Source organism: Aplidium turbinatum, chromosome 3 (genome assembly GCF_918807975.1).
Source record: "Aplidium turbinatum chromosome 3, kaAplTurb1.1, whole genome shotgun sequence".
Lineage (NCBI taxonomy): Eukaryota > Metazoa > Chordata > Ascidiacea > Aplousobranchia > Polyclinidae > Aplidium > Aplidium turbinatum.
The window spans coordinates 41,245,451-41,273,260 of NC_137474.1; the positions used below are offsets into that span (position 1 = coordinate 41,245,451).

Below are 27,810 nucleotides of genomic sequence, written 5' to 3' on the forward strand. Positions count from 1 at the left end.
AAGAACCACTGCCCTAAATAAGACCTCAATCTTCAGTGACTCTGAATGATCACGAATATACAAGACTGGTGTAGGTTGCATGCGACGGCCACAGTATAATTTCAACTGATGCGAAACACACAAAACAACACGAATGCATTACACCCATCTTGGCTACAGAGTAAATATCGCATATGTAAAAAAATGAGTTCATTAACCAGCATGGTGATTGGTAAAATTGCCTTTTGAGGACTACAACCCTGACAGCAAATCAACCGTTTTTTACATTGATTTAATGTCTGCAAACGTGAGTGTTATTTCGTTATTTTTTGTATTTTGTCAACATCTCCGGACGTTGAATCAATGTAAAAAAACGTTGATTTGCTGTCTGGAAATGTTTTTTTTCTTCTTAAAATGTTTAAATTTAACACAGCAAATAAGGCAATAATTACCATAAACATCATAAGCATGTGTCCGAAAACGAAAGTTGATAGGCTATATAAAATAACATTGAAAAGGCAAACTTACATCGAAAAGATAAATAATCGAATGTCGAACGGTGAGTGGTCAGCAGGGCTGTGAAGTCGGAGGAATTTTGGCTTGACCGGGGTCGAAACCGTTAAAAAAATACCGACTGCGATGTGATACAAAACGATGAATAAAACTTTTGTTTGCGGTTTTAAACTGCTTACAATATGATGAATAAGACCAAAATTATATTACATACACCACAACTTTAATGCACTACGTTTCGTAGAACTACTGATTACTCTTTTTAAATAATCACAAAATTAAAAAAAATGGCAACACTGAAGCCGGAGTCGGCCAGTTAAGTATTTGAGTGGGAATTATATAGTTTTTTCCCATTTCCACAGACCTCGATACACTGACAAGTGAAACAAGCATATTCTGGGTTTTAGATCTATATAAAACTAACTGGGAATTAGTGGAGGCTTTGAGGAAAACTAGTTAGATTGCTTAACAAATCTGAGAAAAAATAGACCGATCTCAAATTTCTAACTAACTAAAAACTGTTACAAAATGATCAATGAATAAAAACTTTCTATATATTTTCAGAACTTATTCACTATAGTCGGTTATTACGAAACTAAAAACATTAAGACGTATGATGTTACAAAGGACAAATTATTATTCTACGCAAACTCACAACCCAAACATCTAAATCCGTCATTTGTACATGATTCAATGTCTGCAGACGTTGAATCAATGTAAAAATGACGGATTTAGCTGTCTGGGAGACCGAGATTGAAGGATTTTCGTGTGCCATAACATAATGCATACCAGTCCATTAGGAATAACATTAACTTTATGAAGAATTGAACGGACAAGTATAAATGAGCTACATGAATAACACGCCTTTGAAAGCTTTACGCTAGTGTGCCAAATGCAGCAGCTGATCATATTTTTGATAAAAATTGGCATTTTTGTCCAGTTTTCGTAGGATTGCTTTTGACACAAGAGACGAGTCGATTCTGTCTAGCAAAATGTATTTGGCAACATCTGGTGACGTTGAAAGGATCTAAAAGGAACAGCGTTGCTAACTCGACCAAACCAAAAAATCATTGTAACGGCTCCATGAGATGTCCTATAAAACGTAATTTGAACGGTGTTGCCATGTTATTGTTCAAACAGTGATTGCACGACTGCACGCGCACGTAGGTACAAGTAGCTGCTGAAGACTTCTACTATATTGCAAGAGCAGGTCACATAAGTTATTGAGATATTGCAACAACAAAAAAGCAACAAACATGATGCGGTATTGGCACTTCTGCCACTAAATAGAATTTATCGAAAGCTATCAGACAAAAAATTTCATTGATAACATACTGTTACAAAGCAATATTCATCATGGACAATGAAAACGAAAAATGAACGTTGCCAATTCTTCAAGGTAACACAGCAAGTATATTTTCTGTGAATATTAAAAGAGTAGAACATGCAATATAATGGAACAATGAAAACTGCACAAGTCTAAAAATAAGATAATCTCAAATTGCAAGAGTTTTACACCAAGTCGTGGAGAAGATTTTTCATACCAAACGAAATCCTTATAAAACGTAGACCTCAAACTGTAACACACTACGCCTAAGATTCAGATAACATTTCAAAACGTACCTTGTTTATTTTACCTTAGGAAAAGTTTCGAAAAATTTCAACAAGATTTCGTCTACAGACGTGAAAAGCCTTAGAGGCCATGACGGTAGCAACAGTTAAACTCGTTAAACACGTATTGAAAGGTAAAGGTAGTTTCGGAGCTTGATTCCAAGCATGATGGGATGCGAAGACTGAGAATAGGTTTGGTAGCGGTGATGTGTGTTCTTCAACAACCTGTTTAGGCCAGGAGTTGAACCAGGCTCGTATTATTGGAAAACGAGCGCGGAAAGTCACCAATACAAAATACAGGGCTCAAAATGGAGGATGTAAACCCGTGACAACTTCACTGTATTCTTCTTCTGAAATATCTTTCGATTGTACTAACTTCATCATTAAAAATCAAGCTGTGAAAATTTGGAAACGACTTGAGTCATGCGTTTAGTTTAGCCACTGTTGGCTTTGTACTTCTAATTTAGATTAATCAAACGTTTCAACTTTCAACTACTTTGCTGCTAAAGCATTTTCTAGTTTGCCCAAGAAATATCATTGAAGTTTGTGGAAAAGTTTTCAGCTCAAGGTAAATCAAATTATCGTTTGAGAAGCTTCTATAATCCACATACAAACGAAGTTAGCAATTTGTATCATTGTTCAAGACAACAAAATCCTTCATTTTACGTTTTTTTCAACGTCGGCAGACGCTGAATCAATGATTAAAACGATTATTATTTGACTTCGTTGCTATTCAACATCGGGTGACATAAAGTTAATGCAATTAGTTTTGTGAAGATCTGTGTCCTCATCGATACTCATCGTGTCCTCTCCAGGAACAGGTCTTCAGACGAAGAAGCGCTGGAGGAGATTTGACTTGTGTAAGGTGCTCGAGATTTGGAAAAACCTCAAGAATTTGAACCAGAGCGACATGAAAAGTCGCCACAGGTTTTGGCCAATCGCACTGCGAGACACAAACACGCGCCAGCCAATCAGAAAGAGGCCAAACTGGAAACACCATCCCATCACACGAAGCCTAAAATTAATGACGTTAAATAAACTTTAAGATACGCCTAGCCCCAACTTGCAAATCAGCTTTTCTTACGTTGAATTAATGCAAAAAAAAACCAAACTGCTAGTTGGGGATATACTTTTGCAAACGATTTCTGAAACAGTTCTAAGCTAAACAAAAATCTGAAAAATTACGCAAAACTCATTCTAATCAGACAGATACAGCTTTTAACAAAAAGAGAGAAGTCAGTTTTTGTCAACTCGATGCACCCAAGAAGGGATATCGTGCTTGCTTGGTCTATCATTCCGCTTAAGATGGGGAAATTACACAGTCTTCCAGAGTTAGAAATTTTATTCGAATATCATCTGTTCACACATATGTTTTCTTCATTTAATTAACTAATGCATTAATGCAGTGGTTCCCAACTCATGGGTCGCGACCCAAAGTTGGGTCGCCTGATAATTTTTTTGGGTCGCTTGTTTTTCAGGCATATTGTATCTTGGGCGAAAAAAATAACATTAAAAAACATTTAAAACGTGATGAGATCGATCACAAAACTGGAAAATATAAACACAAGTCATGAAGCGTTTCATGTCGAGACATCGGAAAGCTTTGTAGCATGATCGTAGTGCAAGAAGTTTTAACAATTTTCGCTTTTGTTGTTGTTATTATTATTAAATGTAAACCCAACAAAAATTTCAGTCTCAAACATAAATTGACAAAATTACGGGATATATATTGTAACGTGCACTATATGTCACGAACGCTATGTCGGACAAACTATGACAAAGTTTTCTACACGTTGGACCACGCATAGTCTGGTGCGGTAAAACTCATCAAAGACAAAGCCCCAAGTGCTGTTGGACTTATTGCTTTCTCCACAGAGAGGCCTTTGCTGCAAAAAAGCTGTCTCAAGAGCTGCACGAAGTGTTGAATGATGTGAAGTGTGTAAACTTCATCAAAACAAGTCCACTAAATTGGCATTTGTTTTCGTCTTTGTGGATTCTGATTATTATTATTATCAAGCATTGCTGTTGCACACAGAAGTGCGATAGTTGTCACGAGGTCGTGTCCTGAAGCGAATTTGTAATTTGCGAGAGGAGATTGCTATTTTCCTGAGGCAACAGAACTATGTGAGATTAGCCGAGAAGTTTTTGCAAGAAGATTTCAAGGCAAAAGTTGCTTACCTTGCCGATATATTTGACTCTCTGAATTGTCTAAATTTATATATGCAAGGCAACGGTTTTACGGTGATTGATCATGCCGCAAAAGTTTCTGCTTACCACAAAAAACTCATATTCTGGAAAATTTATGTCACCAGAGATGAGTACGATATATTTCCTCAGCTAACGCAATATATCTGTGGCAATGAAGTTGATACTAAGCAAACGATAATTAGACACCTGGAACAGTTTGCCAAAAAGTTTGTGCACTACTATGGAGAATCTCTAACACTTAATAACCAAAATGATTGGATAATTGATCCATTTGTTGGAAAAGATCTGCCTCAACTTTCCACCCATGTTGCAGAACAGTTTATGGACATAACGACAGAAGTAGCAAACCGTATTTCTTTTGCGTCCTTCAAAGACAAATACCCCAAAGATTCTGCAAACATCCACTTTTGGGCTTCCATGTAGGCTACAAAGTGTATCCCACAGTTTCACAATTAGGGATTCAAAAACAGATTCCATTTGCAACAACTTGGCTTTGTAAGATTGGATTTAGCGCCATGTGTGTATTGAAAACTGAACAGCGAAACCAGCTGGAAGGAGCCGACATGCGGCTATGCCTAAGCAAAATAACGCCTCGATTTCAAAAACTCACTGACAGCAAGCCAGCACAGCTATCTCATTAGTGATTTGGTAAACATATTATTTTCGGAAAAAGTTACTGCTTTTGTAGTGCTGTTTGTTTGCAACACAATCTTGTATGGCTTTTAAAATATTACGACAATTTGCTGGGGTCGCAAGATTTTACCAAACTGAAATTTTTTTTAAAATGGGTCGCCTTAAAAACGAGTTGAGAACCAGTGCATTAATGCACCTCATTTGGGTTTGTTCCTTTCAAACAGAAAAAAGCTAAAAGATACTTATTACTTGGCTAGAAAACGTGATTACTTGTGAACTAATTTCATTAAATCTACAAAGCAATAAAATCGTAAAGACGGATCTAAGGACCTCGATTCAGATGCATGTGGTTGTGAAGGCACCCGAGGCAGGGGCGGCTCGCTAGGGTGTGCTGCGGTGCTTCAGCACTCCCACAAAAGTTTTCACGAAAAGTTTCTCAAATAAATTAGCGTTTCTTCTGCCCAAAATGTAGTTTATGTTTTCTGTTCACAGAATTGCTGACTGTGTAAATAATATTTGGCAACTCTGCGTGCTGTGAAATATTTTGCGCAAGGTTACAATAAAAGAAACACTCGATCGTGACGTCAACGAGCCGCGTGTTTTCTTGAGTTGCCAATACAAACTAATAGCAAAAACTTGTGCTGTGTTACAAACAGCACAATTCAGGGTTGCCGGGTTGACATTTTTTTATGTTGTTTAGCATGAAAAAATCCTGTTTCGCATTTTTTCAAAACTTGGCAGTTTTTTGGTTTTGTTTTTGTTGTTTTTTTGCCCAAAAAATTTTGTTTGGCATTTTTTAATTTGGCCTTATAAACGTTGTTCACATGACTAACCACTTGTTTGGTTTTAAGCTTTTCAGCTGTTGTTTATGACTGACCAGTCAGGCCTGCCGCCTGTTACTGTAATGAATATTAATATTTCACTAATACTAACATTGTTTTACCATGTGAGTTACATTTCCCTGTCGTGCTCATTAATAGCTAGAACGTGTTATTCACATTTGTTTGTTGATCGTCCCCTTAAAAATATTACACATTTGCGAAACTCTTAAATAACCCAGTTTTATCTTAATGAAGTTAATAGCGAGTTTTATCTTAATGAAGTTAATAGCAATATCACAATTTAGAGCTGAAAATACGCTCAGAATGCACCTAATCAAATGTGATTTTTCAAAATTTTCTGGGGGAGGAAAATTTCCCAGACCCCCTTTTGGAATTCGCCTTTGGCGAACACGCAGCACCCCCATTTCTAGAACTCACCAGCCGCCACTGACTCGAAGTACCTTCCAGGCACAGTGCCTTGCCTAGCTTAACTTACCTCCGTATGTGCCTTCTTGCTGCTGGGTACCCTTCAGGGTCTTCTTTCAAAATGTACTTCTTTGTCCCGACACAATAATGTTGAAAATACTCGTCCCAGTCGATCGTGTCCGGATTGAAGAAAAATTCCTAAATAATCGAAAAAAGAAGCATCGAAAAACAAAACAAAAAGAAACAAAATAATCCCAGAGGGCAAAATTCTTCATTTTTACATCGATTTAACGTCTGCAGACGTTGAATCAATGTAAAAATGAAGAATTTTGCTGTCTTTGTTCGCACCAATGACTGCTACAAAACTTTGACTTCTTACGAGGCTTGTGCAGCGATAAAACGTCTGATTACATTGAAGCCAGTACCATGGCTTCACATTCCGGTACACGATAGCCAGCATCAAAATATGACAACAATCGGAAAGCGTTTCGAAGCCAGGAAGTAGCCTAATCCCAGACAGGAAAATATGTCAAATTTACATTGATCCAAACAACTGGCTGAAGACATAGAAATTTTTTTCCTTTTCGCTTTTCGGGTAGTCCGGCTGACGTTATTCGGCGTAATTACTTTGTTCCAGCATTTGTTTGTGACGCATGCGATCAATCATAAAGGAGGAAAATGTTGCACAAAAACATCTACTTTTACATGTCCAATTGCAGGTGAATTCTACCACAGCAAATTGGCAGTCCTTAAACTAACAATTAAATTGCCCTTCAATACCTGTAGACAAAGCATCGTATAATGAAAGCTCAGACCTTCAATTTGTGCTACAACCGACAGCATATAACCTACAGCCAACAAAGCTCGCCGTTTTAGGTCGGCTGCGGCGTTGGATCAATGTAAAAACAACGTATTTTGATTGCTGGAATATCACAATTATGATAAACGTGAGGCAGTAAATTATACGGTGAAACTTTGGAGGTTGCTTTTATGAAAAAGGAGTAAACCAACTTTCCTTTCACTGCATTAGCTTTAATCAAAGCGTTTATCGAGCATATCCAGGACAGCAGATCAACCGTGTTTTGCATTGATTCAACGTCTGCAGCCGACCTAAAATGGCGAGCTTTGCTGGCTGTAGGTTATATGCTGTCGGTGTAAAACACGGTTGATTGCTGTCTGGGATACAACAAGCTAACGGCAATCTGTCTTGATTCATTTTTTTTTTTTTTTATTATTACACAACAATAACAACACAGATAACAAACACAAAGATATTGTACTCATCAGCACATCAGCAAGATGCATGCAAGTTCTAGCTCACAAACTATCTATGTCATGTGGTTCCATTTCAATTGATGTTTTTTCAAATTCTTAGACTTTACGGCGATCACTCGCTCTGATTGCTGAGTTTCTTTTACCGTTTGAATAAACTGGGAAATTTGTTAATATTGACTACAAACATTTGACATCCCCACCTTGCGATCAGCGGGAGAAAGCTCGTTCTGCAGTTGGAGTGATTTCCCATCGTGCCAAATCCAGGCATTGTTGAAGAAGTATGAGAGGATGTCCAACGACGAAGACACGCGCTGCATGACTTTGACCAGTCTACAAAAAACGTTTGGGGGTTGATTGCTTTTCAATACAGAAAAGTGATCGTCTTGTTTTAGAAGGCGTCATGAGGTTAAAGTTGAATTTATTAGTAAGGTTTTAACCAACTTAAAATGCGACCATTCCAACTTGGACTATACTGAAGATGAATGCACAGCCGCACAACAACAGACCGCACAACAACAAGCAACACAAAACAGAGAACAGCCCAAGGATGAGACACACCAACGAAGCGATCATTGAAACAAGAAACGACGTACATGGAAACAACGTTGAACAACATATTATTACAGAAGTTGAATGAGTTTCGCTTTTAGCAGCATGATCGTTGCTTACTTCACAGTGTAGATTCAAACGATCTGTTATAGCCTGATGCTGCGGGTTCTTTTTGGCAATATCAAATTACTTTTTGGCAATACCTTATTACAGAAGGTTAGTTAACAAACAATATTTAATCAACTCAAACTATCCTCCTCTGCGCATGTCTTTTAGCGACTAAATTCAGAAAAAAAATTAAAACTGTGTGCAAATGACCTTACTGTAAAGCCTACAGATTTTATGTCTTTTGAGATTTAAAAATGTGTAGGAAGGGCTGCAGAAACTGGTGGACCCCTGCTAACGGGGGCAAGCGCCAGGTCTCATCTACTAAAGATGGAACAAATGGATGATGATGATGACGACGTATTGTGTTGTAGCTTTGTGAAGTATTTTGGCTCTGCTTGCTGCATTGAGCACTTTATTAGCAACTGCTGGATTTTATCCCTGGCATATATAACAAAACAATGTGCAGCTCCAACTGAAGGCTAATCAATATTTTCAGTTTCAAACGATTACGTCTATGCCATGTATTACGTCGTAAAAACTCTTTGACTTACTTGGGCTTTTGGCCAACCAACATCAACCCAACATCAAGCATGAACGCGGGAAGGTATTCACTGAAGAACGATAACGCTCTATACAAGTATCTGCAACAGCAATGAGAAATTGAGAGGAATGGTTGAAGCAAAAGCTTGGAAACTGGAACAGTGTTAACTTTGTGACAATTCTACAACAATAAGATCACTTTTCAGAATTGTGAAGTTGGAGGTGCTTTTATACGAAAGCCATTACTCATTAGATATGATGTAAAACGCAATACTCAAAACAGAAGAGAATGCTGCAAAACCTCATGCAATGCTAAAATCCAGTCTAACTTACAAAGGGTAATGAAATTAGCGCTACTGAAGTATTTCAGTGCTCTTTACAGAAGTTGCAAGCAGTAAAGGGGTCAAGCCCAACAGTATAAAAAATGCAAACAATTAATGACACAAAGCAAAAAATATTTCTCAGTCAAAATCACGTACTTGTTTGAAGCGGAATTTATGTCAGGATAGCGCAACGCATTGTCCAAAGGGAAGACTAGGTAAGAATTAGTCACCATCGAGCCTAGAAAGGTGAAGTTTTCGGTAAGTTGTATTAATTGAAATGAAAGGGTTGTTTAAACAAGTCAATGACGTTAAGTTTATAAAGATTACTAACTACAAAAAACACAAGACATTTCTTCCATTATGCTTAGATTATGCCGCATTGCAAATTACACAGCAGCAATTTCGCTGCAATAGAATCTTCAGTGTCACATCAGGCGTGACTTAAGATGCAATTGCAGCGAAAGCGATTTCTAATCATAAAAATGAGGCTGGTTAACTGTTGCTGCGTAATTAACAATGCATCCTATAAGTGTTTATAAGAGACAGTCAACTGCTTCAAGCAGACAGTTTGCTAAAATAAGGGGAGCAGCTGACTCGAAGACTATATGTCACTTCGCTGCTTCCTGTCGTCTGTTGTATCGCATCTGCGATCGCAGTGTACTGTATGTTATCGCAAATCGCAATGGGCGCAAAAGCATGATTATTATTATTGCTTGGGTTAGGTTTTTAAGTAGATTTTATTAGACAACAAATTAAATTTCTATACAAATGATAGATTTCATTTTGAAACAACACTGTTGGACTTGGAACACGTTTTATGTTTTTCCAATAATGTGTTGTGTATGAATTGTCATTGCAGGTATAAAAGTAAAAAAAAAACGACGAGACATGACAAAGATTCGAACTATCATCCTGAGAACACCGGGCGGTAAAGATACCACTGGGCAATAAAAAAGGCACTAAACAAAAAACTTACAAATCCTAGTCAAACTCATGGCAGTGCCTGTGTTAGCCACAAAGTGGTAAATGGGAATGGACTTTCTTCTTTTTACAATTTCCTCCGTTTCCTGCACAGTCGTGTAGCCAATCGTGTGCAGTTGTTGGTAGCTTTGAGATGACGAGGGAGCTGAGCATTCTGCGAAAAGCATACTTTTTCAAAATTAAAAAGATCGCAATTTTACGGCGCAGAGAAATAACTTGCACAATTTGTTGCATACAAAATATGCCTAAAATGTCGCGGATTGCCTAAAGCAGGGGTCCGCAAATAGTGGGTCGCGACCCAAACTTGGGTCGCAAGACCATCCACAGTGGGTCGCAAAACGGTTTAAACCTACCATAAATATAACTTGTATGGCAAAAATAAATACAATTATATAGTCTTTGATGTGCTGAGTTTCGTACAACTTGGTAACTTAGGCTACAAGAAAATTTATACTTTCGATTGCAGTAGGCTACAGTAGTTAAGCCCACGGTTATATAGCCTGGAAGACACCTTGAGGCAGGGCATGAAAACTCTCTCAGCTTATCTCCAGAACTGGCGACTGAAACTCAGCAAAACCAAAACATTGGCGGCAGCTTTCCACTTACACAATCGGGAAGCTGATCGTGAGCTACAATGGAAAACTTCTGTCCTTCTGCCCCAAACCAAAATATCTTGGGGTGATACTGGACAGATCGCTCACATACCACCACTATTTGGTAGGGTGGAGTGAAAAAATTTTTTTTTCTCAAATCAAAAAAGAGGGGTTCTAAAAACTTGTCATTTGACCCAAAATCACCATTAAAATTGATTTTGGGGTGTGGCACTTTTAATTGGCCGTGCCACCCGACCCTAGGGGTCGCGACGAGGTCAAACTTCATGAAATCCGCATAACTTTACAACCGTACATGCTAGAAACTTGAAATTGGCCTTAAAAGATTCAGAAGCAACATGTTTCTATCTGCTCTAAGAGCAATTTTTACCCTAAGTGCAACAGAAAACGTTTTATCAAAAGAAAACTGATATTTGTATTAAACAAGCATCAAGCATTGTGAGTCGATGAAATGCATGCAAAAAAAAGCACTTTTAGAAATAGGAGAGTGGGAATTAAACAAATTTCTTGACCTAACATTGTAAATGAATGTATAGCCCAGTCAAGAATATAGAACACAGCCATTTGACACTTCAGGCATGTTGATGAACTGAAATTCAAAGCCATAAACAGACATAACTCAGCAACAACACTACATTTAACAGTATAAAAAACAAAAAGCGAAAAGAAAATTTTCTGAACAATTAATTAATTTTACCTCTCAAATACTTGACCCGTTGTGCTGTGTAATTTTAAGTTATCAATTTGTGTGAGCGAGGCAGTTTCTCAAATGTTTAGATTTGACCATATTTTGCTGTGATACTGTATGATTCTTTAGCATTTCTTTTAAAATGTATTTTTCTTATAGGCTTGAAAAGGGCTGTATGACTGTTCAACTCTTTGATTGTGGCAAGGATGCAAGGATGCTGAAGTCGCAATGGACTATCTCAAATCTCCTCAAGTGTGGATCGACTTAGAGCTTTGATCAGTGGAGGTTCACAAATCCCAGGGTCATTTAGATTGATAAGCTTGTAATACTCCTTCGCCTTGATGTTGATTTTAGGAACAAGAAACCAACGCACACTGGAACTAACATTTGTACCAGTCTTCTCATCTGATTGTTCCAGGTCACCTCCTTCAAAGTTGTCATTCGGTGAAATGTTGACTCCATGTTGCTGTAAACATCCTCTCATCGCCAATATTTTGTTCACAGCAATTCTGCAAATTTCTTCACTGTCGTCCCACCAGAATATTCTCCAGATGTGCAAAGAATGCATTTCTTTGCACAACCTTTAACAAAATTCCCCTCACTTTTTTGGACGGGAACTGGACGATTCAACTCTGGACAAGATCGAACAGAGTCTTTGGCCCATCAGATATTTTATCTTTGTGCTTGATTTGAAACCATGTGGAAGTATATATATATACATTTAAGCAAAATTCAGCCAAAGTATGCCGGTTTGCGGACGGCTTTGATATTGAAGTATAATACCGCAGGATTCTGCATGCAAGTGTGAGCCACCTCGAGTGGAAAATTGGCCCTATCTCCAACATTGCTAAGTCATCATCCACATGACCAAGGAGAGTTTTCCAACAAATCCTGTAAGCATAATGCTGGTCTATGCTGAGGTTAGCGACAACCTTATTGGGCAGTAATGGAAAGTTCTGGTTTGAAATTGGTTTCATCATAATCCATCGTTGGTTTGTTCCCCACTAGTGGGGGTGGCCGATTGTTTCCGCGCAGCAATTGTTTTAATCCCTTTTCTCCATATCACCCTGTCCCTTGCATCGTTCTCCTTCAGTCCGACTTTTTTAAATTCATCCTTCACTTGTTGTTTGCACGTTCTTCTTGGACGACCGCATTTCCTCTTCCCATCCACCTTTAGATCTAGTGCCTTTCTAAGAAAACTTCCTTCCTCCCTCCTTATCACATGTCCATACCATCTTACTCCATTTGCCCTTGCCAGTTGGTCTATGGTCTTTCTCATCTCCAGCATATCCAACAATTCTTCAGTCCTTTTTTTCCTTCTCGTTTTCACCTCACACATTGCTCTCACCAGGTAGCCACTTTAACAAGTCGAAATTCTGCCACTGAAATTGATTAGAATGAAACCGCCAACCAATCAGAACATGTTATAAGAGGCTACCGTCCAATTGTGATCCTTCTCGCACTCATCCAGAGAGTTAATGCTTGTTTTGAACTTTATTTGGTAATTACAGAAGAAAAAGAGCAATAGCAGTAGTGGGAATCGAACCCACGTCAATGAAATGACTGCTTTCTAGCCCGAACTCTAACCCCTAAGCCAACCAGCTGACAAAAAATCCATCACTTAATTTGCTTTCTATCATCGTTTTTCGCCATTTTTACGTCACCTAAACCGTAGCTTATGATTGGTTGGCGGTTTCATTCTAATCAATTTCAGTGGCAGAATTTCGACTTGTTAAAGTGGCTACCCTCTCACCATTGACCTTTCCGTTCTTCTCAGGATTGCCAGGTTTGAATTTTTAAATTGGCCAATCCGAAACACAACCACTTAGTTTTGATCCAATCTTTCCTTGGAAAGTATTATGTGTTGTCCCATCTATAGCTACAAGCACATGTCGCAATGGCAGTTCATTGCAGTGTAGAAGGCATATCAGTATCACCCACTGCAATGGATGTTCTACCTTCTTTTCCCATGCTCTGATTAAGCCATTGTATGATCCGGTCATTGCTGCCGTGCCATCAGTTCCTACAACTACAAGTTTGTCGCCCCGTTCAGTGTACTTTATGGCATCATTGACGGTATTTGCAGTTGTTCTTCCTTTCCCATCTTCAGGTGTGACATGGGTCAAATAATACTCGCCTGGTACTCCAACAATAACATAGTGCTCTTCCAGGATTGATTGTGATTGTGAATGGATTTTGAAATATAGTCTATTATGTTGTTCCTCTATGTAATAGATTCTAAAATGGACGATTCCACAATGCACACAGTACATACTTATTATGGTTGAGAGCGAAATGATAAAATATCAGTTTTTTTCATTTAAATCATTTTCTGTTGCATTTATGGTTAAAATTGCTTTTAGAGCAGATAGAAACATGTAGCTTCTGAATCTTTTAAGACCAATTTCAAGTTTCTAGCATGTACGGTTGTAAAGTTATGCGGATTTCATGAAATTTAACCTCGTCGCGACCCCTAGGGTCGGGTGGCACGGCCAATTAAAAGTGCCACACCCTAAAATCAATTTTAATGGTGATTTTGGGTCAAATGACAAGTTTTTAGAACCCCTCTTTTTTGATTTGAGAGAAAAAAATTTTTTCACTCCACCCTACTATTTGGTGTCACTGCACAAGAAAATGACATCCCGCGCTGCACTACTCAAGCGCCTGGCAGGCTCCAGCTGGGGGGCGAGTGCAGACACTTGCGTATAGCAGCCTTAGCCCTTGTCTACTCTTCAGCAGAGTACTGTGCACCTGTTTGGTACTGCAGTGCTCACTGCCATAACATCGACACTGCCATAAACAGCGCCCTACGCACAGTGACCGGATGCCTGTGTCCCACACCCTTTGACACTTTTGCCATTCTCGCTGGCATCTAACCGGCTGAGCTTCGTCGCAAAGAAGCCACTCTGTTTCTTGGCCGACGGGCACTAGAGCCTAACCATCTTCTCCACCACAAGATCTCTGCTCCCCCAAACCAGCACCCCCGTTGACTGAAATCAAGACACCCATTCGTGCCAGTCGCTCAATTTTTGATCAACGAAGCAGATAAACTTTATCTCTGCGGCTACTTGGGTGGACTATAAATGGAATTCTGAAGGGAAGTTAAGTACCACCAGACTCCATTCGTTCATCCACGACGCCGACACATGCCCCATCGGCCTGACACTACAAAGGCAAGCATGAGTGCGCCTCAACTGTCTTCGTACGGGTGTCGAGGTTTTCCGCTCATCCATGCACCAATGGGGAATCTGCCTTTTTCTCCTCCTGTGATTGTGGTGCCAAGGAACAGACTGCAGACCACATCATCAATGATTGTACCATCTTCAAACCATCTAACAGAGTGGAAGGTCTGCGTGTCATGGATGATGAAACTAAAAACTGATGGCTGCTCTCTAGGAGCCTTCCAGTGTAGTCCGGAAACATCTTGAGTCAGGCGCGGTAAAAGGATTGAGTAGACCCTCGGCCCAAGAGGCTTGCACGACGAAGCACAAGGTTAACAGGTCCACCCGCTTATTAAGCCTAATTTGGTCCATTCCAGAATTACTGAAGGTATAGAAGTGGTAGAAAATTGTCGCCCGCCTAATAAGCCAAAATCGTCCGGTCCCGATGTGGCCTTAATAAGCGGGGACGACCGTATTGCAATTGATATTAATTTTCAAAGCGTTTTGCGCAAAATTATATACTTCCGAAATGTTCGGGTCGCGAAGATTTCGAACGATTGCTTTTTGGGTCGCACCAAAAGTATTTGCGGACCCCTGGCCTAAAGTATGCAAAATCCACTCCACAAGCAACGATTTGCTTTGGACCAAAGGAGAGGCACTTACCTTCAAGCAGGCATGAAGTATCTTATAATAACCCCAATTATCTCACAAATAGTAACAATTTCAAACGTAAACAAAACGTGACATAAAGTAACTAGAATATGTCAGCCTCCTGTGTGTGTAAAAGTAATATTCTTTACAAAACTACAGACTTCCTGCAGCAGATTAAAAAATCTTGAGGTTTTCTGAGAAGCATCAGTGCAAAACATTAATGGACATAATGGTTCTATAATTGCCCTTATTGATGTTTGTTTTTATGGTTCTACGGCTACGCATTTCTAAGAACAATTGCTTCATCAAAACACGGCTAAATAACATCGATGATGTTTCTTCAGCGGTAGTTACTGTGTCTGGTCCACGATTAAGGAACATGACCAACATTTCGCTAAACGCTTACCAGCACTGGGCGTCTAGCGCAATAATAGGTAGGGAACATAAAAACGCAACTTAATTCAGTTATATATAATATTTGTTACTAAAGGCTATCAAGCATTTAAAACTAGATCACCTTACATTACTCTACAAATCTTGCCCAAGAATTAACGTTTACCTAATAGCACCTTAAAAATCTAACATTATTCTAATACAACGAAGACAAACATTTTAACTGGACAATGTATAACTTCAACATACATAGAATATTTCTTTTAATAATTCACAATATCAGACCCTAATATTAATAGTGCCAGTCATGGCCACCTGGAGATGCGGCCTGATTTGTCACATTTTGATTACCGCTACTGCTAGTGCTTGACTGACATTTTCTGAGATGCTTTTACTTTTTGCTATCTCTTAATGATATAAAAGCTTGTTGTTGGCTTGGGGAAGCAGTAGTAAATGAGAAAACATAAGGTGAAAAACGCTCAATCAGACTGTTATTGAAAAATTAACAGTCTGACTAAAATGTTCGAAATCAAATTGTCTTTGTTTTTTAACATCTGATAATGTTAAAACCTATTGTGTCATCTGGGGAAAACAGTACGCCAATGAATCTGCGCATTGGAGCTAACATGTGATGTACGCAATCTTGACACTACCTTTGGCTTAGCATGCTGAGACGGGGTAGTAAGATCCTTGCGTTCTATATTTTATATCAGAGTGTCTTTGCCTTAGCTTCTGGTTCGAGAATCTTGCCAACAGCACTTGCTGGAGGGTTTTGAAAAATTGAAAATGCAATGAAATTTGTTTAACTAGTGGGCCTAAACGTCGCATACATCAGGACCACGTTCATCTACTCTAGATATTCCACATGTATATAGTAAAAACCCAGAAGCAGTGGCGCTGCCTGATACTGTTGTCCCGAGCTAAAAAGGTCTTTGTCCCGAGCTAAAAAGGTCTTGAAGTAATGGGAATAAAGGGATAACTCCAGGTTCCTCAAAGAACCAACTGCTCAAATTAGAACCTGGCCACCGAATGTAGATTTATGTTTTGGGATAAAGTTTGAGAAAGAACAAAGTAAACACCAACAGCTTAGCAAAGTTCTATCAAAACCACCTAGGTAGCAAAAATGAGATCATTACGAATAGAGCGAATCATAATACATGGAAGCTCAAGCATTGGACCGACGACCGACGTGGCAGGAGAAACGTTTTATAACATTTTGGCTTGACCCATAGTAGTTACCGAGAGAAGTGGGTAATGCAAACGAGACAGAAGGAACAGATTTTGGTTGTACAACTCCTGTGAGACCGGTTTTCCACGCTGCCGCGATTATTCCATTGATCACGTAATCGGCTGGGATAATGTCAGCATGGCTTTCTTTGTCATTGTTCAAATACCTCAAAAACCCTTTCCCAAAAGCGATGAATAAACCTGTGGGCCCGTTCACATTTACACACCAGCCCTGCAAACAAAAATATAGATGTATCAGAAATACGAGCAACTGTGAGAACAACGCGTTTCCACAAAAGTATCTTTTAACAATAATAATAATGCGTGAATAGAGCTGTATCTACCACAGCCTTGCTTTGCTCTCAGCGCTTTACAAAGCAGACAGTGTCAGCGCATCCGCATAGAGGCGCATCCAAGCACATCACTAGTTACTCTGATTTCTTCCTTTGCTGAGTGAGTGCCAAGAAGAAGAGTGGTATGACTCGACAAGGTATCGAACTCTCGCCTACCAATTCAGTGCCAACAAGGCAGCTGGCCAGTGACAAACCCACTTTTGATGAAGGTATCGTATAATCAAAAAATAAAGAGCCTATTTCGTTAGCAAGACATGAAAGAACTGAAGTGAGTTGTTAATAAATTTCAATCCAATCTTGCAATCAATAAACGCCAATTAGTTTGATTTTGAAGCTACATACCTGTTTCCACAAATACTAGATCGAATTGAAGTCAAAGAGCAAAACCAACACAACTAAATAGATCTGATATAGAATATACTCTTATGAGGAACAGCAATACTGCATTACAGTGAGCCTGTGTTACAGGCAACAGGCGGCTTTTGCATTGATGCACAAAATACATTGTTACGGCATCTTTAACTTATCTATGCTTTGCATACCGGTGTTGGATCCACGTAAGTTGATCCAATGATGCTTGGCCGAACGATACAAATGGGTAATCCTACGCCCTCTTTGACAACAATTTCTTCACCAAACGCTTTTGTTAAAGTGTATGTGTTAGGTCTAAACATACATTTATTCGGTTAAATGATCTTGCATGCTCAAAAGACTTTGCTTTTAATGTTGATAAGACATTAACAATAATGGTATCTGAAAAATCAAATCATTTTTACCATCAGAGAGACTTTATTTCAGTAGAGAAACCACAATATAAAGAAATTTTACAACCAAAACTTTCGCCATTTAAAGATGCACTGCAACGAAAATACATGGCTTTTGTATTTGTAGATCTTTCTGAAATAAAACGTTTTTTAACAATTTTTGTATTTTTTTTGTTGCCATTAATTAAAAAACCTAAAAAAATCTGTTTTGATTTGAATGATTTTGATTGGTCAAAATTTTTGATGACGTCATTGGCCGGCAACGCCGTATCCAAGGTCTACTGTTTTGCGTGCAATCACAAGGAACAAATCGCGTAGGCTACCGAAACAGCGAATAATTTTGTGCTAAGAGAGTTTTTACGCCCTTAAAATGGTGGCTTCTTGTATGGCTCCCGGTTGTACTAATCAGGGAATCGTCAAAGAGGCATCCTTTCATCGTTTACCTCTGAATAATGACGAAAAGCTGAAGAAATGGATCTCGGCGATGAAACTGAAAGACCCACCTGTAAACAAGCACTGCCGTGTGTGCAGCAATCATTTTCTGGCCAGCGATTACCAACGTGATCTACAGACAGAGCTACAAGGCACCAAGTCCAGACACCTGCTCATCCCTAAAGCTGTCCTTCTGTCTTTGATTTTTCAAGATATGTGTAAGCCACTGTCAATGCAGTACCCACAAAACTCGATCAATCAATCATTTTATTTTTCGTCATTAACGTGTCCGGGACGAAAAAGATACTAACTACAAAAATCGATATAAACCTACCAGCACGTTAATGAACGGGAAAAGGTGGCAAAACCTTGAAAGGTTTAAAACGTGCCTGAATGGAAAATCGTGTAGTAGGCTATATATCAGTAGTTAGCACGGCCACAAAACCCAAAAAACAAATAGCAAAAAAAAATAAAACAAAAACAGAGAGAAGCACACATGTAGTAATGAATGACAGCCTAATGAAAAGTGTTGTGGATTGAATTTGCCAGTTCCAATATTGATGTGGACCTAGGTACAGGTCTGTGAGTACGATCGGGCGTTTGGATCGAATAGCAAAGCGAGAAAACAACAAGACTTTGAAACAGGTCAGTAGGACAGTAAAACATTGGCAGGGTAGGCAACTCTGAATACATGGGCTACTTTTAGTTGATATAAACCACTTGGTTTAAGCAAATTATTTTCCTGCATTTTTTTCAATGCAAATTTTCCATCCGACTGCTGTCCGAACTGGTGTTGTCAGAGCACGAATCAGAATGATGTTTTTCGCTGTCAAGTCGCCGTCTTTTTGGTTCAAAGAGAAATCCTTATAAATCTTGTTTCAGACATCTTGTTTGTGCTGATCTTCTATTACTCAATATACAATGACCTATGCGACGTTTCTAAGGCAAATGCGTGAGGCTGTTTACTTGGTTGCCCGCCAATGACGTCACAAGGCACATAGCGTCATCAGGTGACCGATTTTCATTAGGTTATATTTCCCAAACAAAAAGGTATATATAAAAAAAAATTTCGAAAAATATAATACTTAAACACTAAAGAATCACCAAAAAAAAATTAATTTTTCATTTCAGGACCCCTTTAAACAGACCTGTTGCGGAGTACGTGCGGGGTTAATTGAGTGATCATATCATCACTCATCCACTGCATAGCGTCATGAAGCTTGTCACAATCCCAACCTGTTTGGTAGACCTCCTCACCAATTATCTCGCGGTTGCAAAAAGAATAAGCTGAGAAGAACAAGAATTTGAGCTTTAGACGCTGCACAACTTGGCTATGTAGAGAAAAAGTACGGTAGTTGTTTCTGTGCACTATTTTGTTTACTTTTCTATATAATCGGATAAAGTTTCAAAGCTTGCATAAGTGGCAAGCGTTGAAGACAAATGACAGAAAGTATACAACACAAACACCTTAATTGCCACTTTGGTGAAAACGTGCTTGCGAAAGTATATCTACGAAATCCATTTCTGATCATGAATTTTTGATGCCGTCACTAGCGAAGTAAACAGTAGCTTACACAAATCAGGCATTGACAGTGGTACTATATATATCATATTCATATCTAGATTAACTGATATGCCCATACTATGAATGTTCACAGCTATGCTTCTGATTTTGGACAGTAAGGCTTATTTTCATTATATATAATATAGATTAGTTACACACTTACACAGGGACAATTACAAATCTATATACGGTACTATATACAGTATCTCTTAAAAGAAAGACCCAAAGTTTAATATTGTGAATTCCGCAGACTATCGGAATGCCACTCACACAATACTCGCCAATCATCCAGTAGTAACTATTTTGTATCAAGAGTGCGTACTGAATTGGGTAAAAAGCAGATGTTAATCAGGGGTCCTAAAATATGGCATGAGGTTCCAGGCGATCTCAAAGGTCTGTCTCCAACTTCTTTTAAAAGAAAATTTAAAGGCTACCTTCTTGATTTAAACGACACTGCTGTATAAATAATAACTGTTTTGTCTATATATTTACATTATTCTATTTGCTCAATGCTCACCTTTTTGGTATACGTTACTTTTGATTTTTTACTGATTAAAATTGTCAATTGATATCTCTTAAACTCCACAATTAATTCATGCAGTAGCACGGTAGTAAACGAAAACCTGCTTAGTTTTATTAGTTTTTTTTTTTGCCTAATAAAAACATGTGTATCTATATCAGCAAATGCTTGATTTTTTGTATGATTGTTTGTGTATGTTATTTAGACCTACATCACCTAGCTTGAGGTGGCTGCTGACTAGATGACCGCTTGGTCTTTTCGCAGTCTCCTCGTCATATGACACATAGCAGATTATTGCATATTTTGTATTCTTTTCATGTTTGTGTTTGTGACAAATAAATAAACTGATTGATTGAATATACTCAACACTTCACTACCGTACTGGTAGTCTGCAACAAGAGCGAGCAATAAATAATGAGACATTTTCCCACCTGTGGAAATATGAATTATGGCCTTAAGATCAATAATATTTCGGCAAAGCTTTAACATCCTTCTTACACCCAGCGTGTTTACTTCAAAAGAAAGTCTGAAAATATAAAAAATGCATGTCTTGAGTCGTTGTTTTCTACATTTCATGAAATATTATCAGAACAGCAACGGGTAAATTTTCTTGTACTGACTCAAGATAGAATGCAAAGTAAAACAATTGAAAATAGCTTTTTAAGGAGTGAACAGTGAAAGAAGTGAACAGTTCAATATTAAGTCTCTTCATGTGATACAACGGCAAACTGTTAATCTTTTGATCTCAGACTGTTCATGGACTGCACTGCCCTTTAGTTACAACGCAGTTTACCAATGAGAAAATACTTTTAACAAGTTCTAGCTCCAAGACCATGAGCTTCATGCGAAACTACTACTATACAGTATATGCAACAAAATTACTTGCAAGCAATGTCATGATGACTTATTATGTGGAACACATTTTAAGGGAATTTTCATATAAATCATACAAAATTAAAACAGGAGCAATACATAAAAGGCAGCTAAAACTAACAACGCCAATGAAATAAAAAGGTAAAGGTGAGTCCCATACTTGAATCCAAGCATCGGGGGATGAGAAGATAAGGTTCTCATTATACTAAGCCTTCGGCACTAAGGAGAGTAGGGTGGCCAGTTCCTTTCTCTCGGCCGCTTTTCCTTCAGCAACTACACCCACCCAATCTATTACACCCTGGGTAGAGGTGAGCGGTGTTTGTCAACAACCAGCATAAGCTGGGAGTCGAACCAGAATTACACAATTGGAAAGCGAGCACCTTACTCGCTGCTTTATCCCACCGCTAATGAAATAAGCTGCCATTATGCATCAGCTGTCAAACATCCAATTTATGAAGAAATGCATAAAGTCAATGAACCTATTTTATGCAAAAAGAGAACGTGACTGATGGATATATTTGTCCTTCTCAATAAAGTTTAAAATTACGGTACAGATTCAACCAAGAAACTTACACTGAGCTTGAGGTTACATCTAACAACCTACCTTAAATGTTCAGTGAAGCTCAATGTTGCAGCTGAGTGGAAGAAAAAATTAACTTCGTTAATAATAAATTGATACGATTCATCACTGAGATCAAAATCTTCTTTTTCGATATCACAAGGAATTGCAACAAGTTTGGACGAAAACTGAGGTTGCTGAGATCTTAGAGTGTCAAAAACCTAAATTAGAAAAAAGTTATATATTATAATACAAGTCATAAAAAAAACATTTTTGTAGTGCATGTACCATACTTTCATACTAGCATACGACACAAACGAACAACAATAATTGAAGTTTCAACATGTCCACTGTCCAGTTGACCAGCACTTTGTCAATAAACTGGTTTGCCAACAACAACACTACAACCAGAAGTCTCATGCATTCAAACTACTGTACGTGGACAAGCATGCAACAACAAAATAAAGTAGCTGCAAGAATGCTAAAATTAAGTTTCAGAAGAGGCTATATCTGTCCTAGAATTAGGGGGGTATGTTAAAATTAAAAAAATCTGAGTACCCCCCAAAATTGTGCCACTGAGTGTAAAAAAACATATTATGAAAAAATTTTTGGGTTGCCCCTCCGGGAACTCCCCGCTACCAGGGGGTCTAACGAGCGATTTCCAAAATGCATGGGATTTGACACCTAACTTTTGAATCGGTGGCCATAGAAAGCTGAGACTGGTCGTAAAAGTTTCATCTTGAAAAGTTAAGATAGGAATGTAACAGTTTCAGAAGTTTCAGGTGTGTAGTTTGGCCCGTACAAGCCCATTTTGGCCCAAAATGACCCATTTAGCCTACCGCGATGGTACCAAATCAAAAATTTGGCAATAATTGGCCTTAATGAGTCGGAAATGGGCCTAAATTTTTAATTAATAAGCTATGATAGGGTTGCAATATTTTTGCATGACATATATGCCCGACTTGACTATGCTTCAGGCACATCATTTCCTGCAAACATCAGAGTGTGTTACTTCTTTTTCGTCAATTGATATGTTCAAATCGACATTACCTAAACCAACAATTCTCAGCTTGATCAATGTTTGCTTGTAAGAACACTGTAACGAAGGAGCTTGCTTGCTCTATTCCTTCAATCTTTTGCAAAAGGCTTGGCAACTCAAAAAGGGTCTCTGTTTGGTTTTGGTCCTGCTGCAAATGAGGACACAGGATCGCTGCTGAAAATTGGATCGGCAAGTGATGATGTCCTACAGAAACTGGATAATCTACCAGTTCACAACCTGGGTGAAGAACGTAGTGTCGGATTAGTGAACTACAAGATAAATATTTATGGTAAAAGAAATCTTGATACAGTCTCCAGAAGTGTAATTCTCAATAAAAGCACGGATATACTTAAAAATATTCTGAAGATTGACAAAAAGAAATGGGAAAAATCAGTACAAGACAGCAAAGAAATTAGACTACAATGGAAGGAAAAGATGAAAGCTTATGAAGAAAAAGGTTACTCTGAAAAAGAAGCTCTTAATATCAGAGCAGAGCAGAGTAAACTTGCTGATTTAGATTTCCTGAAAGCGCAAAATCCACCAGGGCCTTTCACCACTTCTGAGGAAGTGAGTGCTTACCTTCTAAGTGATCTTGTAACAGATCACACATAAAGAACAAAAGACTTTGCACTGAATTTCGCTATGCAAAGAAGACATGCCACTCCCTAAAATCAAGTGCTTCAATATTCCGACTGAAATGAGACTATAAAAATTCCAGATTAGAAGACTACCGCAACAACCTTATCAGCTAGTTAGATAATCCACGTTCATGTGCAACTATAACAATGTCAGACCTCCAAAGTGTGCTTTCTGCTCTGCATTTGCTTACAAAGGCAAATTCAAGCTCCACATCAAATGACCAGGAATCTGATTTTGCAGCACCAGCCTATCAAGTTGGTGAGTTCATAGCTGCCATCTTGGTTAAAGGAAGCTAATAATACTGGTACCTTGCTAACATTGTTGAAGTTGTGAATGATGATGCCTTACTACTTACATACTTCAAGAAGGTTGGCAACAGTAGAGATGGAGAAATATGGATTTCCCCTGAAAATCCTGAACTTCTTGTTACTGATACTTATCAGATCATTCATAATAGCTTGGATGTGTCGTATGTCAGATCTGCCCGGATCAAATGCTGTGTTTCAAATGAAACAGTTCAACTATTGAATGAAGCTCTTAATGAAAAGATAAAAAACACTAACTAATTTGATATCTGGAACTACACAATACTTCCATAACATTGGACTTTTGAAACATAACTATGATTATTCTTTATATGCGTCAGACAAAGCTGTCCATATCCAAAACAAAACAACAAAATAATACACAAACTGCAAATGCACAAACAAACAAACTATCATTTAATATTACATAGCAATAGCCTCCTGTTCTTATTATTTTATCAGTATATACTGTATACAGTATGCTGAATATTATATATATAATACGTCGTATTGGTAACTGACACGTACATATATAAATTTCAAAAGAGCAAACATGGGCAAGAAAATTGAAAATGCTTTATAATGACTGGCTGTAATACCTATATTTCAATTTTTGTGACATTACCCAAAATGTCTCTGATTTTAAACGTAATGACGTCATATAATCAATCAATTTTCTACAACTAGACATGCATATGATTCATTTGAAAGTACTAATTCGAATCATAACGTTTTAAACAAAAAAATATCCCGATTTCAAACTTATTAAGGTAAAATTTTGAATTTCATACAATCACGATAGGCCAAATAGGCCGTTTTGGACTAAAATGGGCCTGTCCATACACCTGACACTTCTGAAACTGTTACATTCCTATCTTAACTTTTCAAAACGAAACTTTTGAGACTGGTCCCAGCCTTCTATGACAACCGGTTCAAATTGTAGGTATCAAATCCCATGTATTTTGGCAATCGCTCATAAAACCCCCCGGTAGCGGGGAGTTCCCGGGGGGGCAATCCAAAATTTTTTTCATAATATGTTTTTTTACTCCCAGTGACATAATTTTGGGGGGTACTCAGAGTTTGTACTCAAAATTAGTATTTTAACATACCCCCCTACTAGAATATCACATCAAGAATTTTAAATCACCTAAAAACCTTGACAGCCTGTTTCAGTGTTTCACTATGATTGGGACTTTCCAAATGTTCTTGAAGATAAAAGATAAGTATTTACATACTTATTCCATCAAAATTTTACTCCAAAAATAATTTTTTGGCTGTTGTCTCAGATATTTCAACCAGAGCTTCAAAGTACAGTAATAAAATAATAACATAACACATAACATGCATTTGAGACCCATTTCTGACTAAGTTATCAAAGCATAATATTATTGCCATTGTTTGATCACAAAGACCTAAGATCTACAAAGATCATTAATAGAAGGGACGATAAACGGTAAAAGAAACAAAGGTAGACCAAGAATGATTTGAACATCAAACATCACCAAATGGACAAAATTAAGTTATGAAAGTGCAGTACAAACAGCTCATGGTCGAGAACAATGGCGCATTGTATCCAACCCTCAATACGAGGAAGGAACATAATGAATCAATGATGATGATGATTGATCACACTTCAAATCTTCAGACCAAAGTGTTAAGGAATAGGCATACTAGAGCATTTGAAAACGTACTCACAGGTAACTCAGTAATCTTTTCCAGCCTTTCGCGAGAGGTTACACCTTTTTTATTTCGAATAAATAATACAATTTTTTTAATGTTTGGACAACTTCTCAATAGCTTTTCTATCAGTAACTGACCGAGAAAACCTGAAGCCCCAGTTAAGGCTACAGTCTTTTCACTGAAGTATTCAGCTATCGTCGGGAAGGAACTTGGATTCTAAACAAAATTTAAAGTGTGAAAATAAAATTGTTAAAGTTTTATAATATTGTCTACATCAAATTCAAAAATGCCTTTTTTAAACTATTAACTTTGCTTCCACACTACTGTAATTACACGGAATGGCCCGTTTCGGTGAGTCCGATTCGGTGAGTCTGATTCGGTGAGTCCGATCTCTATTCGGTGATTTTTTCAATTTTTTTTTTAATTATTGGGTACCGTAGCCTAGTTATCATTGCCGTTTTAGGGTTAGGGTTAGGGGTTAGAGGTTAGGAACTCACGGAATCGGACTCACCGAATAGTAGCAGACCCGTAATTACAAGTTATATTGTTTCCCAGTTGCTATGCTTAAGTTATGTACTAGTATTTCATATTGGTAAGTTAAGTAGCCTACAGTCAAACTCCGATACTATGCCACCCTTTGCTACCGGGAAAAAGTGGCATAGTAGCGAGAGTTTGTACAAACAGCTTTGTGACGTGACAAAGTAATGCCGAGGAGTCGATTGAAAGCGAAGATGATGAGATATGAGATAACTGTTGAGGAGGAAATTGTTTCATTCGAGGAAGCCCAGCAGGCATGGAGCACTGTCCGGAAGTTCATGAAGCAAAGAAGCGGGAAGCCCAGTGTGATGCAAGCATGCGATCGGCTAGACGACGAGGTGCATGAAATCCGCCGAAAGAACATGTACCAGCTGACAATTCCTCTGAGTTTTGGGCTGAGCTACAGTAGATAACTTGAGAGAACACATTACATGCACATAGCACAAATACACATACATTTGCCGTTTTACAGGGCCACTTAATCATTTTGTTTGTAGCATTTATTGTTTCGTTAATACAGTAATACTGTACTCTCATGTGGCACAGAAGCAAGGGTAAGGGGTGGCATAGTAAATATATTTTCTATTGAATTTAATTGGTGACGATCAAAAGTGGTATTATATAGTACTAGTAGTAAGGGTGGCATAATAGCAAGGTGTCATAGTATCGAAGTTTGACTGTATATATAATATATCATATACTCATAACATGAACAGTTAAATAGGCTATGCAATTTAGGAAGCATTATTTCCCGCTGATTAAAAATTTTAACTTGTGCCATTGAGAAATGGTGACCATTCCAGGTCAGATTTTATCAAAAAAATATGGGGGTCAATGAACCCCACCTTCTCACCCCCTGAAATGTGGTTTAGTAAAATCGCTACATAACTTAAAAACTAAACAAGATAACCACATAGTTTTTACTGCAAAATTTGTTGTAACTACTAGATTTAATTCAACTAGTAAAGAAAACAAAGTTTCAAAAGTGTTTGCATACTTCATAGACCAAAGTTGTAAGAAAAACTATAGGCTAGAAAGCAGGGACAAATAACAAATTTTGCCATACCAAAATAAAAAGCAAAGATAAAGTCTGCAAAATGCATTTAACAACTAATTGCATGGACTTTTTTGTAAGTTGGGCAATTGGGCATGTCAAACTCGCTTCTTTTCATCACCTGAAGGTGTTTTTCTGTGTATAGCTTGACCTTGATGATAATGATAGTCTGCTGCCAACATTATCCCTCGCTGAGAACAGTCATTAACAACACTGATGAGTGATGACTTTAATTTTTCTTGTAGAAAATCTTACATACCGGTATATGTTTTTTTGTGGATTTAGAATAGAATAGATTTTTCATAGAGTTTAAAAAAAGTATGGAGTGGACACTGGGCAACGAAACAAGGAGCCTATCCCAGGGGTGTTGGTAAGAGTTGGTGGTGATGACAATGTTTGAAGGATTGAAGGTGCAAGAACAAAACTGATAGTAGAATCAGGCCATTCAGATGTGATTTTTGTGAAATCCAAGCCAGGGTATACCGAAAATAAGTACTGTGACCTCTCATATTTCCTTGTTGATGCTATGACTGGAGAAGTAAAGGATGGCATACTGAGTGAAGACTGAAGAGTGGAACTTAATATGCAGATGATCTGGTTTTGACAAGTATAGAACGGAAGGACCAAAAAAGACTGCAGGCAATGGAAGCAAGCATTCGAGATCAAGGAGATGGTGGAATGGAAGTAAATTTTAAAAAACCATTAAAGCAATACTGCAGTAAGAGGAGTAGAAGAAAGTTGATCCAAGAACAAAGTGAATCTGTAAACAACACAAGGTAAAATAGTGATGCGG

The 27,810-nt window shown here is 38.1% G+C and overlaps 1 protein-coding gene across 1 annotated transcript; it reads right to left on the reverse strand.

Moving 5' to 3' along the window:
- Positions 1-71: 71 nt before the first annotated feature.
- LOC145767128 (fatty acyl-CoA reductase 1-like) lies at positions 72-27,274 on the reverse strand. The gene is given in 13 exon segments (XM_082578890.1): positions 72-3,118; positions 6,262-6,389; positions 7,667-7,796; positions 8,675-8,764; positions 9,143-9,224; positions 9,963-10,121; positions 16,711-16,930; positions 17,594-17,717; positions 19,396-19,534; positions 20,763-20,857; positions 21,809-21,984; positions 25,442-25,634; positions 27,246-27,274. Coding segments are annotated over 13 exon segments (1,755 nt in total). The 3' UTR covers positions 72-2,928.
- Between the last annotated feature and the right edge of the window lie 536 nt (positions 27,275-27,810).